This window comes from Colletes latitarsis, chromosome 10 (assembly GCF_051014445.1).
Source record: "Colletes latitarsis isolate SP2378_abdomen chromosome 10, iyColLati1, whole genome shotgun sequence".
In the NCBI taxonomy this organism is placed as follows: domain Eukaryota; kingdom Metazoa; phylum Arthropoda; class Insecta; order Hymenoptera; family Colletidae; genus Colletes; species Colletes latitarsis.
The window spans coordinates 12,143,158-12,164,900 of NC_135143.1; the positions used below are offsets into that span (position 1 = coordinate 12,143,158).

A 21,743-nucleotide genomic window follows, 5' to 3' on the forward strand; every position below is an offset into this window, starting at 1 on the left:
CTGTATGTACAGAGGGGCAGGTTGCCTAGTAGGTTTATAACGCCAAGCGACGACTCAAGCAATCGGATGGACGCCATGCTTTTCGTGATAATTGACGCCAAAGATCGGTGCTCTCTTGCTAATGTACCTCAAATCTTTTTATTTCTTCAATTTCAAACTATCGTTCGAGAGTGGTGAGCGATCACAAAAATGTTTCCATCAAATTTCTATCTCGTCCAATATTGATTTCAGCTTTACTTGTATTCTCAATTAACATTATCGTGAAGGAAAAACAACGAATCGTTGGTCCTAACCGTCGAGATCATTTTTCCTATTCACCGCTTTGCAAATAAAAATATTTTGCAAAATTAAAAAGTTCGTCGATAGCGTGGCCTACGAGGAATTAAACGAGCCATTTTCTGGTCGAATTAATTGCAGAAAGGTCGCAGTAAAAATAATTCCGAATTTATTGTAAAAAATTATGACATTTATAAACGTTTGCAAAGTGTGCATTGGTATTAACAGTGCTTCGATGAAACAAAGTATTTTAAACGCGAACCAGGTCGTCTAATTTCACTGTTCTGCTTTTTCCTCCCCAAGGTTTAATTAACGAACTCTTATCAACGCGACGGGTCTAAACGTTCTCTAGTCAATGAAACGTTTGAAAGCGGAACAGGAACAATTGAATTTCAGCTTTTCCCAATGAATTTCACCAATCCAAGATTGTTTCGAAAATGGGGCATCGAGATACACGGATCTCAATGCAAAATGGTTGACTTGTCTCGCATATTGGAATTTCGCTTTTCTCGGCATCGACTGACCAGCAACTTTCTAGTTATTGTCACGCATGCATCGAAGCCAGAAATCAATACACTTTAATTAAAATTATAATGTTAAAGTATCGAGACTTAATGAAGTATTTATTCAATTAACTTCTCGATAACTTTGATATTCCTCAGCGTGTTCTCCAGAGTCTCATTCAACTTTTTTTAACGATTTTTCCACATAATTCACCGCATAAATTTCGTTATTATATCTCGTTAAATATATTCAGTAATCGATACAACGTTCTTCTCCGTTACTTTTCCAATGAATTTGCTAGTTCGATGTTTACACCATTTTCTCGTAATTTTCCTACTCAAATATTCTCAATTATTTTTTTTACGTAGCTAAGACTTTACGAACGTAAGGAAAATATTTCCATTACATTTTCACTAAAATTTTCCTAATTGCAGTCTCAAAGATTCCTCGGTGACCGGAATTTATAAAACTCCAAACTGATAATTCCCTTTCTTCGCTCTCGTCGACGATCGAATCGCTACGAGAAAAGCAAAAGTCTCTCGATCGAAAGGGGGACGCGTCCATCGTCCTCGATTTTCCTGAAATTTCCCCGATTCAACGTCCACGCCGACGTACTTCAGCCGTCGCAACAATTCTATTAACATCGTCTCAGGTGCCCGAGCCTTTCAAGGATCTGAATTAGTGTTGTGCATCGGGACGACGTCGTCGAGATTTCAGATTCGAACGAGAACGAATCCCGAAAATCAAAATAAAAGATCGTCCCCGAAGAAACGGTTCTTCGTGTTCGTCGAGGTCGATGAAAAAACGATGAAATTTCAAATCGCTGTAAAGTCCTGGAACAATATCGAAACACTGTCCCGAAATACCTGAAACGAATCTTGTCTTCGAATTTCGGTTCGTGAACGGGTCAAAACGAAAATAAAATAAAACGAACATTATTTCGAACCTATTACGAAGTTTCATTAAATACAACACAGATATATATTTCTTTCTTTGTTGCCAGAGCTGCAATTGAACGCATAACATTTATTTGTCACATGAATTGCACGCTTGAACAGGTCCACGGCCCAATGGTGCCGCGTTCACGCTCGAGAAAACATCTTCCGTCGACGAGACTCGTAAAGTTTCGTTTAATTCGTGGCTACACGTATCCTAAATTTGTGTCGTTAAACGTTCGTCGACCCGAAATTTTTCCAAGCGTGCACGCGGCTCGACGCGGTCCTCGAACAAATTTTTTTTTTTTGAATCGATATTTCCCTCCGTGGATCGTCGAATATTCTCTGCTACGAATCGAGGTGCGCTTGAGATCGTCGACGACAATCGTTATCGTGGCGGCTGTGTTCTTTTGAGACCGATTACAACGACAAATCCAGGAAAAGACGAAGAGGAAAACGAAAAACGACGCCTACGATAACAGTTTGTTCTTGGAATTATTTCGAAAGAACACAGCCGATCGTTTACGCAATCTCACAGGACATCGTTCCTGTCCTTTGGTCCTTTCGCCACTGCAAAACAATTTTTGTCGGAATTTACTATCGATTTTCTTCGATACGGTAACAAATGAAACATTAACGATGCGTTCTCCGTCCGTTCCGCTCGTAGAAAAATCGTTCTCCCATTGATTATCATTTTCTCATTATTGTCTGTCTGTCTTCAAGTTCGTTAACAAAATCGTTCGAGAAACTAATTAGTACTGTCGATGAAACTATAATACTGATAGTGGCGAAAGGCGAAGCTCGACGCTCCTGTCGCGAAGACACGTGTTTCAAATTTTTCACGTCGCGAGAACCTATTTCCGTTCGAGCCTTCGTCGATTTCTCTTCCCGTTCTTCGAATTTTCATCGTCGAACCCGAAAAAATGGACGACGTCCGCTCGCAATCGGTCCCGGATCAGCTCGGTGACACCTCCGCGTAGTCAGGCTACAACCGTCATACATATTTATACATGTATACAGGGTGAGTGGCCCAATTTAAGCCATCTTGATTGTTCTCGCCGTCAGTGGACCGACTTCGAAGCCCATCGACCTGGACGATTTGGTACAGAGACTCGTGCAAGATTATATAGTACACATTTTTTGTTATTCTTCGGCAGCTTAGCGGAGAGTGAGCGAATTTTTAGCATTTCCAAAGAGAATGGACCTTGCTATCGTGATATGATACACAATGGAATTAATCTAAGTACGTTACTCGAGTACTCGATCGCTAAAGTCGTTTAAAAAAGAACTTTTAATCGAACAGTCCACTAAAGAATTCCCGAAGAGAACCTGGAAAAACTTAGAAACGTGGGATAGAGACTATACAGTGAACGTCGCCATGGAATTCAAGCTCTGTCTCACGATCGTTTGCATTTAACTTCCGTTTGCTCTTGGCGTGTCCTACGGTCGTCCAGAATTATTTCCAGACGCGGTTGGGACTAAACGGTCACGACACCAAGGAACCTCGGATCGCTCCGTCAAGGCGAGAACAATTAGTTGAATTTCACGGCTCACCCTATGTATATATACGTATTTATGTGCACATATATAAATATATCGATCGAGAAAGGAGGAAAGAAAAAGATCGGAACGAAGAACGGTCGGAAACAAGGGTAAAGGAACGACGAACAGGGTGAACTAGAGCCAGCTTTATCACTCGACCTTCCTCCTTCTGTCTTTCCCTCTACCTCGCTCTCTCTTTCCCACGCACACAGGTACACACGAGCGTACACACACACAAACACACAAGATAGACACGCGTTCACGCACACATGTACAGACATACACGCGTTTCTCTTCTAATATTTCTTCTTCGGTGTCCTTCTTCCTTAACCCCCTTGTATAGCGTTTAGGTGGCCATCCATGTTCTTAGCAATTACAGTTGGCATTCGCTGGATTGGTCGGCTGATCGGTCAGTTGTTGACCCTTCGCCTGGCCCACGCCACCGACGATCAGGGTTGGATCGTTGTCCAGGGACTCGCTCATCTTGTCGCATATGATGTCCACCAGCTGCTCGAACACCGCCTACGAAGACAGAGGAACTCGTGTTAACGAGACGCCCCTTTCGTTACGAATCATCGAACAAGAATTTCGTTGATACCTTGCATCGGTTTAAAGTTTACGCGTAAACGAGTTTTCTTTTGCTACGGCTTCGTGGTGCAAGATAAATTTTACGATAAGCTTCGTCCAAATCTATGCGAAGGAACTAGGTTTGCATTATTAAATAAATAAATAAATTATATATTTCACAATATACGTATATATTTATACTTTCCATGGAACTATATCGTTAGTTCTAAGCGGGATAAATGGTTGGAGGAAAATTGCACAAAATAAACCACGTTGCTATAACTTTGATACGAATTTTCCACCTAATTTTCACGTAATTCGCGATTACTGTGAGCACGGAAGAGTCACTCTATTAAATTTTTGGTCAATAACGGTGACAGTCCACAGTCTTGCGGCAGACTGACTGCAAACAGAAAAATTGATCGGCTGGATGTGGATGTGTCAATGCCAATATGTTCGACGGGTTGTGTAAGAGTGATTAACGGTCGTAGACAACCGGCAATGGAGGACGCATGATCGAAGGTAATGGTACAGTACACACACCTTGCAGATGGTAATAAGCATTGAAACGTGACACGATAACCTTTCCGCCATAGTTCGCTAATGATGATGAAACGCGATCGATGCACTACGCGGATAATGGGTTTGGTAAACAGTCGAAGAAATTGACTGCAAGCGGGGAAAAGTGTCGAGCAACTTGCATAAAATGCGGTCGGTTTGAAAATTCTCTTAGATTATTATTTCTGTTTCGAGGGACGTTACCTTTGGTCCATCCTGATGAGAATAAGTTTCGATACTGAGAACGATGGCCTCATCTTAATGTACATTTGTTTATGAATTTCTCGATATTGAAATTGATTTTGGAGTTTACCTTTGGATTTTCTTAGATTAAATTGTGCTGAAATGATTTTAACGTCGATTACGTTTGATACCAGATAATAAAAGTACTCCCCAGGCTGAAATCGAACCTCGAATTTATTCGAACCATCCTATGTGTTATGGCACTTGATTCAGTCTGCATGTTTTCGACTTCCAAGATTAAAATTAGCTTTCACGAGGTATTATAATAGGAATTCCCAGATTCGTTCAGGTCGAAGTCGAATCTCGGATTTACCTTAATGTTCAAGTTCTCTTTGGCAGATGTCTCGAAGAACTGCACGCCCAGTTGGTCCGCCAATTCCTTGCCTCTCTCGGCGCTGATCACCCTTCCGTCCTCCATGTCGCACTTGTTGCCAACCAGTATTACTTGAGCGTTGCCGGACGAGTAAGTGTTGATCTGCGTGATCCAGTCTTGTACCGAGTTGAACGACTCCTCGTTTGTGATGTCGTACATTAAAATGAAACCCATCGCGCCTCTGTAGTAGGCCGTCGTTATCGTTCTGTATCTTTCCTGGCCCGCAGTGTCCTGAAATAAAATAAAATGGGCATCTCCGTTCTCCTTCGTTCTCTTTCTAAATAAATCAAACTCCAAACAGTTATGAAATTGCGTATCGCGAACGGAGAAAAAATTCGTTACGAAACTTTGTCTCGTGGAAACCGATTAAAAAGATACGACCGACTGTTGTAAATAAAAAATATACGCGTAAGGTGTGATATATCTTCTTTCGAATGATAAATGAAGCCACGTGTGGATAAACTTGCCAGAACAATCGTACGTTTCAGTTCTCTTAGTTTCTACCATATTGTTAAATAACGTAGAAAGTTTTTGATCTTTTCGAAAAAAAAAGAATAAAATACAAAAACACAGTCACTTTTGTTCAAACTTCTCAAGATCACAATACGAATTTAAAATACCGACGATTAAATAAAATTCCATTTTAGTGACGGTCTTTGAGAGTACAATTAATGATTTTCTACGTTTTCGAGCAATCTTTTCAGTAAATTTTAATTAACAATATTTTTCAAATTGAGTTACAACTTTAGAATTTTAAACAGATATTTCTCCACGATTTAAGGGAAACGTTGTGGTGTTTCTGTTTGAATGGTTCGCCTTGTACGCGAGGCTCTAAGCGCGTGGAAAGTTCGATTCGCTAAGAGACAAGCGGTCCGTGTAAAAATTAATGAACTACGAAGATTGTCGATGTCGCGCTCGGAACAAACGGTATAGACGTGTACTGACCCAGATCTGTAGCTTCATCCTTTTGTCGTGTCTGAAGACCGTTTTCACCTTAAAGTCGATCCCCACGGTCGATATGAAGGCCGAGCTAAAGGAATCGTCCGCGTAGCGGAAGAGGAAGGATGTTTTGCCGACGGACGAGTTGCCGATAATCAGCAACTTGAACATGTAGTCATAGTTTTGGTCCGCGGCATCCTTCTTTGGTTCCTCGCCAGCTTTGGAGTCCGCCATCTGCAAAAAATCACGGTTCAAATATCCTCAAAGAGAATGCAGTACTTTCTAGAAGCGTCCCTTTCGTCAAACTGAATCGAAAATTGTTGGCCCTCTCTTCAAAGACTACTTTGATCGTTTCAACATTTTTGTGCCTCGAATAGCCCTAAATTCAGGCCAGGTCCCAAAGTTTTTTCAATTTTTAGAGCAGATAATCGTCACAATTAATAACCGTACAGAGTTACTATTAAATTCTACACTCACACCTTCAAGAGTAGCCTAGAAATGATTTTTTTTGGAATTCAAAGAATCAATATTTGTTACTGACTCCTTTCATACGTTTAATAAAGAATTAAAAATTTAACTTTAAGAGTTTGGAAAGTTCTCGTTTTTTTTATTGTAAACTCTGTATTGATTTCGAAATTGAATTATGCAAACGCCATGATGAGGACTTGAAGGAACGTTTGCGTATGACCTAATATTTTGTGGAGATACGAAGACATTTATATTATTTGAGGGCAAATACGTTTTTCAAGAAGGTCGAGGGTCGAGTCGAGTAAATTTCTTTTGCCACGCATTGCTGCCCCGAGTTCGCGTCGAGCTTTTTAAACGGCACTTCATCTTTCCACCCCTGGAAAGAGGGGTGGTCAACAACGCAAAAAAGTGTACCACTTTAATCGCAGAACTTCACGAGCAGAAACCTAATCGCGCGGTCGTGTTCTTTTACCTTCGAGTGTCAACATTGAAAACAATTATTTTTTTTATATTTTACGTTATAAAGGAAAAACCAGTGGACGATAATTCTGCTTTAGTTTTTATCTGATTGTTTTCGAACCAGTTTCTTTTAAAAAGATAATATTCATGGTCTGCTGTACGTTGTATGAAAGCGTGACAATGTTGTAGGCTCACAGAACCAGAATCGAGGAAATCGATACACGTTTACGAAGAAGTCAAGGATACCGACTTTAAATAAAATAGAAAAAGCTCTTTCTTTCCCCAGTTTAAAATATAATAAAATACTTGCAAGAAGCAACGAAAGTTTAATAGTTAGCGTTACTCGTTAATTTCGTCGCTAATAAATAAGCAGGTTCAAATCGTTGGAAATACTTCCTTCAATCTTGATCTGGTACAACCTTGGATCGTATTGGCTGTTGTATCGCACGAGGTAAAACTTTTTTTATCAATTCTTCCGTACACTTCTCAACTTCTGAAAAGAACACCTTTCAAATAAATTTCATACTCTCTTGAAAGCAAATATATTATTTCTAAATCGATATTTTTGCTCTCAGATAATAGTATTTTATTTTATTCGATCCTCCTTAGCATCCCCTACCTTCAACCTGTCTCTCCTCGTGCTTTCCAGGTTCCCCATATGGTTGCTGTTAATAATCTCCTACCTTTCGATGTTACTTTCATCACATTTTCGCTCAAACACGATTGTCTACATAATCTCTACTTTTCTATCTTGATACAATCCTCGTTCCCCATAAAGTTACTGTTGATAATTTACTACCTTTGAATATTACTTTCATCGCATTTTCACTTCCAATGCACCGTTTCCAGTTAAATCATAATCACAACTAACTACATACTCTGCAACTCTTAATTCTTATTTACAATTTTCATCAATTTTTCAAACACTCGTTGCAATATCCCCAAATATATCATCATCGATCCTCCAAAATCTAATCGTTCCTCGACCACGATTATCTACCGTATTCGCCTCAATATTTTACCTCCAACTCTTCCACCCTCGTTTCCTTAACCTCCATCCACGCTAATCTCCTTCCAGGATCTACGCATTCTATCGATATCCAATATTTAAAACCTACTTCCTCGCCACGAAAACCTCCGTGAGGCGAACGCGATCCCCGATCGACCAGCACTATTCGCGATCGTCGTGAAACGACAGGAACTGCACTAGTGTACACGTGTCGTTACCGGAAATGAGCCTCGCGAAGTAATCTCGCCTATGGACAACATTCGCGCCATCCTCGTTCGCATTTCCAGCACAGAGTCCTTCACTGGTGGTCTGCTCACGCTTCCAGACTGACTTTTCTTCCCCTTTTCCGACATCCCCAACGAAAATTTATGCTCCAACGATCCCGTTTTATTTTCGAGACGCCACGAATTTCGTCCACCCGCAACTTGTCAGCGTTCGACGAACACTTGCGACTAATGTATGCACCAAGATACATCGAGTCACGAGCTCTTTATTCGACGACCGTGTTCGTCGATCTTGACACCGTGGACACGTATCCTTCGTTCCAGTTCGCGTTCAGTCATTTCTTGTCAACGGTATCGCGGTTTCTTACGCGTGCACACACCCACGCAGGAATGGCAAAAGAATGGTAACCGTCGAGGGCCGAGAAATATTATTTGGAAAAAATATAAACGAATTTTTATCGATTTCTCTTTCGTAATTGCCCTCAAGATCACGTCTGAACGCACACGGTCCAAACGTTTTTAATAAATAATTAAATTGTTTCTAAAAAGGGACGAAAAATAAAACACGACTTGGATTTCCATGTAGAGACGCTAAACTATTTTTTCCACTGTAATATAAAAAATAACATTAGCGTTGACGAATGTTTGCAAGACCTATACTTTCGTTTGAAAATATACTGGGGGAAAAAATTGTAACGAATGGAAACAGTGCTGACCAGGAAGTACGTATCAACATACGTTTCATTCATTTAAATATCCTCAATGTAAATAAATTTACCGTTCCATCGCACACTTCATTCACCTCTTGGGTCTTTACTGCCAGTCACGCGGACATAAACGCTTTTATGTCGGTTTTTACGAACCATCCATTCCTGGTTCGCCGTTTCCCCCTCTCTCTTTTGGCTCGAACGACATTGGAAATGAAATACATTAGTTCGTAGCCCGCAGAACTTCTGCCGTATCGGCGCCGTTAATCGTTCTTTGTTTCCTACGCGATAGGAGCTGTTCCGTGTCTGTGTCCGTGACTTTTTCCGGCCGCCAGGTGCGCTCGTAGATATCGCAGACCCGCGCGTAAAAAAACGCTTTCGAGAAACGCTTAAAAATCGACGCGTCGCCATAGCGAATTTCGGAAACTCGAGATTCGGAAGACGCGACCCGGCGATCGAACCGTCAGTTTGCGCTCGGAGCTATAACTAACTCGGATAATTGACACTGGCAGTCGCCATAGCAACCGATAATTGCAGGATCCGATTGCTCTAGATTGGGATAATTGAAATTTGTAATCACGACGCGATCAAGTAATTTAAACTCGCAGCTGGAAACGAAACGGACGGTTGAAAGTTGCGAGAGCGATGGATTCGGATTCACGGAGGCTCTGATTGCATCTGTTTAGGATAATTGAAGATTATAACTGCAATCGTGACGGATAATTCAACGCTGCAACCTCGGGGAATTTAAAAATCTTGCAATTCGGAATCTGCAAGAATGATGCAAAATCGAATGTCGTGGAGATTTGGAGGATACAATGGCTCGTTTCGAACTGTCTCAGCCCTTAAACTTTACCCCAAACTCGACTAGCAAAATAAATAGTAATTCTATCGGTAACGTTTCCAGTCGAATCGACTGTACATAACGCTGTCGAGTGCTCGTTATCGTTGCTAGGAATGCAAGATGACTGTCATTAACTTTGAAATAGTTGAGGAAGAGCGTCAGAAAGTGAATGGCGAAGAATTCCTGAGCGTAGTTATGCCTGAAAATAAATTCCAGGTGAAAAGACTATAAATAAACGAGGCACAGACACTGCGAACTTTTCAGACTGAGTGGGAGGTTCTTATCGATTTCATGCTCGAGTCGCGACGGCAACTCCAGAGTTCCCTCAGATTTCCAAGTTCTATCGCTTCTGCCTCACCGATTTCCAGCCACGTTCGAACGAATTTTATTTCGAACGATTTGCGAAACTCGTCCGTCGGGGCACCGAATAAATTTTTATTCGAAGCAACGCGTACCCCTCGATCGACGAGGGAACTTTATTCGAAGCAACGTTCGCTTCCCGACTGCGAGACAATTTTTGTTCTCGGTCGCGTTAGAGTTTACTCGAACGATACTTTAATCCTCCGGTAGAATTTAGTCGCGGAAAACGATAACGCTATCTGTTACGCGAGAGTAGCGTATGCGCGCGGCATACAGGCGTTGGTGTATTTCTCTAAAAATTATTCCTTTGGTTATTCGATCGTCTTCTGGCTAATTTAGAATTGGAAAATATTCCGTGGCACCAACAAAATAAAAGCAAATTTTAAAACGAAGCAAAGGATACCAGGTTTTAAATTATTCAAGTTCCCATTAAAAAAGAAACATGTTTGAAAACACGATAATGATATGCTGATTCTTTGGATGCAAGAATCCTCCATCCGTGCTCGATATCGTCGTTATCACTTCCTACACAACATTGTGATAGAGTAAAAATCATAACATCTATAATTTTTAATAATTTCTGAATTATTTAGCGTCTTATAAATAAGCAATGCAAACGTAAAAAGGAAGAAAATTAAATTAAAACGCGTGATATTTTTTGAAATAGGCTAAAATACCGGAAGATCAAGAACCCGCGGTCGATACCGAAAACCCGGGAAAAGATTTCGCGGGGAAAATGTGTCAGCCACCTACGCACCGCGCTCGCGTGGAGCCCGAGCCGAAGAAAGTGGGACAAGGTTCGCGATAATCATATCGCCGTCCATATGTTAACGTCGACGTGCAGCCTGTGCTGCACACAATTGCATCCTTAGCGCCGCGATAACGCGTCGAACGACATTTTTCGACGTCGAATGCACCGGTAAAAGAATTTCAGACGAGTGGCTGGAGCCCGTACACGTAAAAGTGCCTCGAAGACTCGACGAAAGACTGACCTAATTCATAGAATGCACGTGGAGCTTCGGGGGTGGCTAGGATCGGTCACTTTATTGAGATTGGCGGGTTGGCAAGCATTTCTCTGTCGGTCACGATTGTTTCTTATCTGTTTCGCCCGTTGGCTAAACAGGAATTCCGCTATCCTGCGTCTCCGAGGATACGTGAATCGGGCAACGGAGTTGGCCAAATTTTATTCGCGAATAACAAATAAAATTTCCTGGCTCTTTCGTAAATTAATTTCTCCCTTCGTTTAATTCCATTTTAAAAAATTTAATTTTATTCGTTATGAATACCAATCCGTCGTAAATTCGAAAATCGATAGTCTAAAGAAGAAGTGAAAATGTCTGAACAGGTGGAGGTAATTGAGAAAATGTGGAACGATGCTTGAACGGGCTGTTAGGGAGCATAATATATGGAGACGAGTGTAAGGACCCGTGAATGGTGTTGTTTGAAAGGACTTCTTGTCCTCTTCCCTGTTGTCGATACTCTACATTGACTGCATCCTCTTTGTGAAGAACCTCTCGATAAGTACGACTCTACCGAACGAACGCGACAATGGAATGCGTTTAAACAAGGTAGAATAGCAAGGGAAAGACACTGCGGGTCAAATCTCCACGTTTGACACTCGCAGTCAGCGAAATAATAAACTGCTAGTTATGATTCTTAAGATTCTGTATCTTATTCCAGGGAATTTCTAAAGTTCTATTGCCTGTTACCGGAAATATAACAACACGGCAAAGGTCAGACCAACTTGGAAGGCCGATTAAATGGTTCACATTCTAATTAATATTGCACGAGAATAGTGGAGCAATTAGCGACCCTAAGATTCGACCCAGACCTAATCCAAATATAACTCGTGCCGTTTCTCTCGAACAAGGGACCTCCTTCTGGGATTCCAGACTCCTCAACGGCTCCAGACTATCCTACTAACGCGTTCGACCATTTTCCCTGCTTCGAATTCATAATTCCGACGTACCGAGTGGAAAATCAGCTAAAATGGCGGAAACAACATTGAGAAAACAGGAACCTCCACGCTTGTCGATTACGTTGCGCCACGGGGTAGTGGTGTCGACAGGGAGGGGGTAGCAACAGAGCAAATATTTTTGGAAGATCGATTCCCAACCCTATCCACCCACGCCGCTCGTTGCATAGTTTCGATTTCAGCGGCTGGCAGAATGAACGTAGACGAAAGATGGAGCCTCCGTATATGCACGTCGTGACGCTCGAATCTGGATCCTCGAAAACGCGTACGAATCGATACGGTGGATTCTTCGATATCGGCGACGGGTCGATAAATTTCTAGCTCCCCGGCCGCCTTGTCAGCGACGCGAGTAAATTCTTGGAGGGGGATTTCGTCGGTTCGACGGTCACCGGTCCCTTTTACCCACGAAATCTTTGCTCTTTGACTCGGTTTACAGCTGACGCGATGCTCCGAGGACCCGAGACGAGAAGCGCGACACGAGGCGTCCACGAAGATAAAGACAGACACCACCGGAGGAAAAGGCTGCACGTAACAAAGGGAAACATGTCACGAAGGCATATCGTCGCTAACGATCGGCCCTGGCTTCCCGCGAAGCGAGATTCAAAGCGGAGACGAGCCGTGGGGAATCCATAACCCCCGTTTCACCTGGCGGATCGAACGCGGCACGCATTTCGCAAGGACACCGACGAGGATGAATGAAAATAAAACGAATACCTGTACGAGCGACGTGCAACGCGCAAAGTGCGTGGGAAGTTGGCTCGTCGGGCCACGGGTTTCCAGCGCGATGGAGAAGAAGCGAGGAAGAGCAGAGGGAAAGAGGGAGACAGAGCGAAATCAATAAGCAGTCTATCGACGGACTGGCTGGTCGGACAGAAATGTTCAGGCTCGAAATCGCGATGCTCGGGCCCCTGAAACCTCGCGGACAATTCTGTCCTTCCTATCCGACGAGTCGTCTCCGACAAGTACCTCCGAAAAGGGATGATCCTCTCACAGCTGATCGCTGAACGTGGATGCACCGCGCGCTGCACTCCGGAGCCTTTGCACCACCTCGGCTCGACAATGAATCTCCGGTGAAACGCGAGCCCAGAGATCCGACACAACGTTACGCACGCAGCACGGGGGTTGTTTCGCGATGATTTTAAAGAGACTGGACTGGCCTCGGTAAAGCCTCGCGCCACTGTAGCCCGCTATAGCTAAAATATCGACCATTTCACGGACCCCCGCCCGTCCTCGGGCCAATCCCGAGGAAGGCCGCGCCTGCGCCACAAGCAACCCGGCTGACATCAATATATCGCCAGGAGGAACTCGTTTCTGCTGGAGGACACTTGTTGATCCAACATACACACTCCACTGCCCTACGACTATGCACGCTGCTTTTCCAAGTCCTTCGACGATCCCCTGTTTACCGAGCGTCGGCCATTTATCGACCTCTGCTCGGAACAGGGGATTACAGACGAGGTATACGAGTAGACCAATCACCTTATGGACTTTCGCGGCCGAATCTGACTGCCATACCGTCCTGAAAATTCGGAGATGATTTTAACGGCCTCTTCTCATGGATGGCGGTCAGTTGAGAAACTATTCACCGAATTAGAGCATTGATAGGCAGACAGCTGTAGTGTGTGTGTAAATGCATATGAGTTGACTATGGAAGGGATTAAAATTCATTTCTGAATCTGTTGGTAACGTCGCGAATGACACGAAAATGGCAATGGGGTTTCGAGACCCCATCAAAATGGGTCGAAAAAATACATTGGGTGAAAGATCTACTCGTATACCTCGTCTGAGACAATACTCTAGAATCTTTGATGAATCAATGAGAATTAAAAATAACCTAACGAAGAAGTTCTACATATATTTATGATGACCTATGCAAAGCGGATCGCAGCCAATTTGGTAATATTATTTAGTTTTTAATTAACAATTGCATTACCCTGCTAAGAGTGATACGATTATTAATTAAACGGTAAATAATATTACCCAGGTCTCACCACGAGGAGGTTGCTGCGAATGGAGACCCGCCCTAGCCTCACCCCAACCACCCTCCTTTGGTGAGGAATCCTAATATGTTTGGATAGTTTCTCCTAAGAGAAAAGCTATCGAAATTCGACTGTCGTCAGAAATGAACGACAAGGAGAGAGTTTTAAGAAGAATTGCCTGATAAAAAGACCAAAAACCTAACAAAACGTCGATACATGTGAGCTCAGCCACCACATGTTTTGTATGAACGAACTAGATACATAAATGATACATAAATATCATTATGTATTAGTGTATAAGATGTGTAAAAACCAAACGAAATGTCGATACATACGAACTCAGTCACCACGTGTTTTGTGTGAACGAACTAGATACATAAATGATAGATAAATATCATTATGTATTAGTGTATAAGATGTGTAAAAACCAAACAGAATGTCTAAAAAAAAGATATATTTCATATAGTTAGAATAAACGCCCACTCATAACTTCAAAAAACAACGCGTGAGTGGACCATTCTTTCCATCGCAACGCTAATTTATAAAAGATACAAAAGTCGCGAGGGGTGTTTATCATTCGTAAAATGAACCACATAGGGTCGTTTTATTAATCAAATCGCGTGTACCCATATTAAATAATACGCAACACTAATTTTAATAAAGAAGTTGAGCCAATTGAGGCTTTGTAGAATCGCAGCTTCTTCATGATGATCCTGGATCAGTGGCCAGCATCAGATTTTGGGCAATAGATCGCAACACTAATTAATAAAACCATGATAAATCAAGATCGCAACGCTAATTTATAATATAAAAATTACAAACGCGTTTTATAATGATAAAAGCAACCGCGAATGATAATTATTCGCAACACTACCCTGAAAAGTAAACGCGAAAAATAGTAATTCGCAACGCTAAGAGCAAACCGATCAGTACATTTGCAATGCTATTCTTAAGTAACAATAAATGCAATCGCGTATGAAATTCGCAACGCTACCCTGAAAAGAAAACGCGAAAAATAGTAACTCGCAACTCTATAAGCAAACGCGATTATTGCATATTTTTCGCAACTCTATCTTTAATGGCATTATTATATTTATGTCTCGCAACGCTAATAAAAATCGCGTTTTGCCCAAAATAGTGGACCAGGTGCTGGCGGCGTGGTTGCTGCAAACATACATGCACAAAATAAACTAACTACTGCAAACTACTATTAACTACAGTGGCACATATTGGGATCAAGTTAGATATTCTAAATATCGCAACACTACGGGCCAAACAACGCGATAAATCAACAAACGCAACGCTAATATATAATAGAAAAATTCCAAACACGATTTATAACAATGAAAGCAACCGCGAATGGTTATTATTCGCAACGCTATCCTGAAAAGCAATCGCGAAAAATAGTAATTCGCAACTCTAATAGCAATCGCGTTTACTAATCAATCGCAACGCTATATTTAAAGCAAACATCCGTTCCTAGGTTTGCATACAAATAATCGCGAATCGTATTTATTCGCAACACTAACATATCAACGCGATAGATATTTATTCGCAACTCTACGAGCAAACGCGAACATTGTATATTATTCGCAACTCTAACTTTAATCAGGGGCTAATGGTACATGTAAATTTACATGTACTGGCCACTAAATAAACTAACTACTACTAGTACTACAATTGGGGTAGAATTTGGGCATTGAAAATGTCGCAACTCTAAACAAAAAATCGCACGATTAATCAAGATCGCAACGCTAATATATAATATGAAAATTGCAAACGCGGTTGATATTCATTATACAGGGTGTTCGGCCACCCCTGGGAAAAATTTTAATAGAGGATTCTAGAGGCCAAAATAAGACAAAAATCAAGAATACCAATTTGTTGATGGAGGCTTCGTTAAAAAGTTATTAACAATTAAATTCAAAAATTTCAAATCGTTCTGGAAAAATTATTTTCGGTTGCGGGGGTTAATTACAATAATTTTTGGTGAATACACATACTTCCGAAATCCTACCCACTATCGAGAAAAAAATTCGAGTAAGTGCTGAAAGTTTCGGGTGAAAAAAAAGACTTTCAAATCGTCTTGGAAAAATTATTTTTAGTTGCAGGGGTCAATTGCAAGCATTTTTGATCAACAGACATACCCCCGAAATCCTACTCAGTTTCGAGAAAAAAATTCTTTACCGAAAATATAATTTCTGGCCAAAAATGTCGGCCCGAATTTTCATGCGAATCTTTAAAACGTCATAACTTCTGAACGGATTGGACGATTTTAATGTTTAAAAAAGCAAACTACGCGTATTTTGATGAAGAATATGTACAAATCGCAAAAATATTCGAAAAGTTGGTCCTTGATCCCGCAAAATGAGAAAAACCCCATAAAAATGGTCCAATTTTCAAACAGCCATAACTCCTACAATTGTGAATATATTTCAATGAAACTTTTTTCTGAAGTAAAGCTCAGGGGCACCTACAAAAAAGTATTAGACAACTTTTCTGTAGGGCGTCAAACAAAATTACTAAAAATGAAAAAGGAATTTTTAAGTAAAATCGACAGGAGGTAGGTGCCTAAATTTTTCGGCGAAAAAAAATTTTTTCAAATCGTTTTAAAAAAATTATTTTCGGTTGTGGGGATCAATTACAATCATTTTTGGTCAATAGACATACCCCCGAAATCCTACCCACTTCCTAGAAAAAAATTCTTTACCGACAATATACTGAGTGACCGGAAATGTCTGCCCGAATTTTCGTGCGAATCTTTAAAACGTCATAACTTCTGAACGGATTGGACGATTTTAATGTTTAAAAAAGCAAACTACGCGTATTTTGATGAAGAATATGTACAAATCGCAAAAATATTCGAAAAGTTGGTCCTTGACCCCGCAAAATGAAAAAAACCCCATAAAAATGGTCCAATTTTTAAACAGCCATAACTTCTACAATTGTGAATATATTTCAATGAAACTTTTTTCTGAAGTAGAGCCCATGGGTACCTACAAAAAAGTATTAGACAATTTTTCTGTAGGGTGTCAAACAAAATTACTAAAAATGAAGGAGGAATTTTGAAGAAAAGTCGACAGGGGGTAGGTGCCTAAATTTTTCGATGAAATAAAAAATTAGTAATTAATTCTAAAAAAATTATTTTCGGTTTCTGGGGTCAATTGCAATCATTTTTGGTGAATAGACATACCTTCGAAATCTTGCGCATTTTCGAAAAAAAAATTCAGTACGGTCGGAATTTTAAACGTTAATAACTGTTCAACAAAGCCTTCATCAACAAATTGGTATTCTTGATTTTCGTCTTATTTTGGCCTGTACAATCCCCCATTAAAATTTTTCCCAGGGGTGGCCGAACACCCTGTATGTACAAAAGAGTAAAAATGCAACGCGAATCGTGACTGTTCACAACACTACTCTGCAAAGCAAACGCAAAAAATAGTATTTCGCAACTCTACGAGCAATCGCGTTTATCAATCATACGCAACGCTATTTTTAAAGCAAACATTCAGTATCTAAGTTTGCATAAAATACAATCGCGAATCGTATCTAGTCGCAACACTACCCTGAAAAGGAAACGCGAAAAATAAGAATTCGCAACTCTAAATGTAAACGCGATTATTGCTTATTCGCAACTCTATGTACATCATAAACGCGAGTTGCCCTGATGGCTGGCATGTATGGTGCAATCATGTACCAGGTACATGCATACGTGAGCCAGCCAACAGAACACAGGGGAAGGATGGCTGGCACGTATGGTGCAATCATGTACAAAGTACATGCATACGTGAGCCAGCCAGAAAAACAAACTACAACTACAGGCGAGAAAAGTGACAAAGTAATAACAGGAATGACTTTCCATTCTCATCCAAAGATGAAGATGAAAAGCCATTTGTTGTAGCCCACTCTTGAAACAGTTTGTCAGGGCCTCTTCAGCTCATATAGAGCCCTTTCTCTCTTCGGCGGTCCTGCCGAAGCCTGAAACTTACTTAAGACTCGGCTCGAGATTTCGTGCAATACGTAGTCTTCCAACAATATACGAATCGTTGGTCGAGCATACGTGGTGAACCTCGAGCGGGTCGAGCGTTTCGTAGGGGACCTAATCGCGACCGCGAGCGCGGGAGAGCGACTTTAAGAGTCGCACGATTCGAGAAGTCGAAACTAAAGTCGAAACAAATAGCATACACTATTTGAATCAGCAAGATTTCTACTCTCGAAATCGTAACTACAGGAACAGAACTGCCACGCGAAAACGCGCCTACCCGAATTACTAATGTGACAGCCCTGCCCTGACCCTACCTACTTAAATCTAGCACACATACCAGAAAGTTACCTACCTACCTAACCCTATATTTAAAAAATTGCAAAACTCAGTCTCTCAAACATACACTCCACGGTTCTCATACACTATGTCCGGGCGCGACCTAAACTAGAGAGGACTCCCCGGGGTTCCTCCGACACCCGGACATAACTGACTTCATTCATACTCTAAATGTACGTACCATTTCCTGAAATCGAATGACAAAAACTAGTGACCATTGCGTATTTCTATTATATACTTAAACATTTATATAGGACGTCTCAATCTATGTAATATAGTCTTCGATAAAATATATTGTATACACGTATGATTGTATAAAATTGAAAAGCTAATTTATTAAGCACTTTATAATATTTCTGTCGTGAGTGCAACATCAACAATTGTCGAATAAATAGGAAATGGTAATTTAACATTATTATTTTTAAATAATACGAATCTAATGTTACAAAATTCTGTATGTAAATTATATTTATAAAAACTTTTGAAACGGCGCACTTTCCACAGCCTAACGACGCATACATATGTGGAAAGTGCATCGTGCACGATACACTAGCCAATGTCAGTCGCCAATATATTATTAGAAATTGTTATAAACTAAGTCATCGTGCCCGTTGCCTTCGCTTATGCAAATAGCACCTGGGCGTGTGCATGAACTTGGGCAACGAACACGGAAAGATTAGCCTGAAAATTCTGACTAATAAAAGTTGTTAATTAAATATAGCTAAACGGTAGTTTTTATTTCATTTTTTGTTAAAAAGACTCGACTTATTATGTCAAATATATCAACAAGAAAATGCATTAATATTGAAAAATATTATTATTTAAGGAAACTATTACAATTGAAATTTAATTATGTAAAACGAATGACTTTATTTAAGATTTTAGGATAATTTACTTTAAAATTGAATTAATTTATTTGAAAATTGAAATATATTATTGAAAGAAATTTAATAAATAACATTATTTTAAAAATTCAACAATTCATAATCGATTCTGTCGTCAAAGTAAATTTCTAAAAAGACGAAACTAGTATACAATACATGTTACTTTGACTCAAAAATCGATCAGTCGCGAAATGTCTTCTTGCACATAAAATACATTAAATACGATTAATATTTAAGAATTATATTAATGTTATCAAAATGATTGTATAATGTTACAGTATTTAATATTTATATTCTACTTCATCATATGATGAATATAATGTTTTCACATTATATCAATTGATCTTCTATTCGGTAAAATTAATAAAAATATTTCATATATTTTTATAAAAATTGTTTTATATATTCTCATAAAAATTGTATAATAATAAAATGATGTAATATTTATTTATAACATTAAAAAACGCGAGTGCAAGAAGACTCTAGCCTGCACTAAAAAAATATGATAATTTCTGTTACTACTCACAGGTATTGAAAATACCCGCGGTCACTAAACTCGCCAAAAATACTAAATGTACAACTGGTCACCCGTGTTGATTCGGATCTTTCATCCTACAACATGGTTGGGGACCAGAGGAACATAAATGCATGCGACTCACTTAATCGTAGAATGTGTATACTCGGGTGACGATGTTGGCCACTTGAAGTCATCAGCGAAGTCAGCGTGGTCCTGCTGGTTTCCAGGATGAGTCTGTAATAAGAATACAAGAAAACAATTAGAATCTATTGTTAAAATTATAGATATTTTTAATTAAAAGTTTCAAAGTATAAATTTATACTTACGTTGTTCGCTCATGGTCCATCGCCCGATACCCCCCGGGTACTGCTGCTGGTTTTCAGAATCACGTTCAGAGACTGTAAGAAAACTGTAAGAAAACAATTAGAATCTATTGTTAAAACTACAGAGATTTTTAATTAAAAATTTCAAAGTATAAATTTATACTTACATTGTTTACTCGTAGAGCACCGCCCAATAGTCCTCTTCAGTGATGCACTGACTCTACTACCGGTAACGAAAAATTACAATTTCAAATTAAAAAAATAATCAAGTTTATTGGATATTAAATTACATTACCGCGACCGAAGATTGAAATTGGCGAACAAAGGATTCTATTTTCGCGATTCAGAAAACAAGGAGAGCCACGATGCTCTGGAAGTGATTTAAAACTGCGTAAGAAACACTGATTCTATTATCGCGTAACCTAACACGAAAACGACTCAGGGTCACTTGCCCCGAAAAACAAACTGTTGCTACGCACAAACACCGAAGCTACCGGCCACATTGCGCGCGGCCAACCAAATTTCCTGGAAAGAAAGGGACAGGAGACAAGAAATACAACAAGCACACGTGTGCTTTTCCTATCAGTTTTCTCTTTTCTTTTTCTTACTAGAGTTCGACAACAGAAATGCTGCTTTACTTAGTACATATTGCTGTCTATACAGTTTGTCACGTAAAAGGTTAATGCCACGAAGGCGAAATATTCTCAAATAATATGACTTTCAACAATAAAATATTATCCATGAAAATAATTACTTTACAGTAATTATTCAATTTATAAATATTATATCACCAACTTTCACAGTTAAAGTTATAGGAATGTTATATTTATCTTATCGAATGTTTCAAAGTATCGTAATTTTTATAAATATTACGAAATTTGTAAAAATTAAAGTTTGTTAATTATTTATGCTTTAATAGCATATTCCAACTACGTAGTTTCTACGTTTCCTTAAATTTGCATCGAAAATGTATGCAAATTACAATTATAACAATTCATAAAGACAGATTTATAAACAATCAATTTAATAAATAATACTCGCGGCCAGAATACAGTTAAATATAAACCATTCCAATTTAACCTTAATGTCTACCGTTAGCCATTCCTAAGTATCACATTATCGAAAGTGCTTTGATATATATCAAAAAAGGTAAAAAGTTCATTAACCATTCTCATGATTGATCTTATCACGAACAAATTATAAAATTATGTATCAACAAATAATTTGATAAATAGATAAAAATATATAAATATTAATATATATGTTAATGTTCGTTATAATAGGTTAAACGTTACCAATCTTCCCTTCGAAAGGCGATATGTCTGCTATCTACCATGGCGTCATTTACGCGCCAATATTATAATAGGTTAAACGTTACCAATATTCCCTCTGAAAGTCGATTTGTCTGCCATCTACCATGGTGTCGTTTACGCGGCAATATTCCATGGCGTCGTTTTTCAATCAGAGACTGCCACAAAAATAAAGTACAAATTAAAGTCAAATGTATTGCAGAAAACATATCTAATCGTAATTAAACAATAATTAATGCACAAGACACGTAATTTCGTTTAGGTAGATATAATGAATCGACGCCGGTTAGATATCGAAGAAGACGCGCGAAACCTGATTCAGTTTTTGCCAAAATTCCGATTCAATTTGTAGTAAAAACGTATTAATATTACACGAAAGCATCGTTAGAAACTAAACGCGTGTAGTAATAATCTTGAAATATCAAC

General features: G+C 39.7%; 1 protein-coding gene across 3 annotated transcripts; it reads right to left on the reverse strand.

Moving 5' to 3' along the window:
• Positions 1-1,737: 1,737 nt before the first annotated feature.
• Rab3 (RAS oncogene family member Rab3) lies at positions 1,738-13,150 on the reverse strand. 3 transcript variants are annotated; one of them, XM_076774124.1, is made up of 4 exons: positions 12,950-13,150; positions 5,944-6,171; positions 4,939-5,229; positions 1,738-3,779 (listed from the first exon to the last, which is right to left on the reverse strand). In XM_076774124.1, exons 2-4 carry the CDS (start codon positions 6,169-6,171, stop codon positions 3,624-3,626), a joined length of 675 nt encoding a protein of 224 aa, XP_076630239.1. In that variant the 5' UTR covers positions 12,950-13,150; the 3' UTR covers positions 1,738-3,623. The 3 variants fall into 3 exon arrangements, with proteins under 3 accessions (XP_076630239.1, XP_076630237.1, XP_076630238.1); XM_076774122.1 differs by lacking the exon at positions 12,950-13,150 and adding an exon at positions 8,092-8,434; XM_076774123.1 differs by lacking the exon at positions 12,950-13,150 and adding an exon at positions 7,887-8,053.
• Positions 13,151-21,743: the final 8,593 nt, after the last annotated feature.

What these genes read in the sequence shown, in the direction of transcription:
- Rab3 (XM_076774122.1), bottom strand. Translation starts at nt 8,226, where the DNA reads ATGTCGGAAAAGGGGAAGAAAAGTCAGTCTGGAAGCGTGAGCAGACCA. An exon ending in CTTCGCGAGGCTCATTTCCG is followed by an intron (nt 6,172 to 8,091) that starts GTAACGACACGT and finishes GATTTTTTGCAG; the next exon opens with ATGGCGGACTCCAAAGCTGG. An exon ending in GGATGAAGCTACAGATCTGG is followed by an intron (nt 5,230 to 5,943) that starts GTCAGTACACGT and finishes ATTTTATTTCAG; the next exon opens with GACACTGCGGGCCAGGAAAG.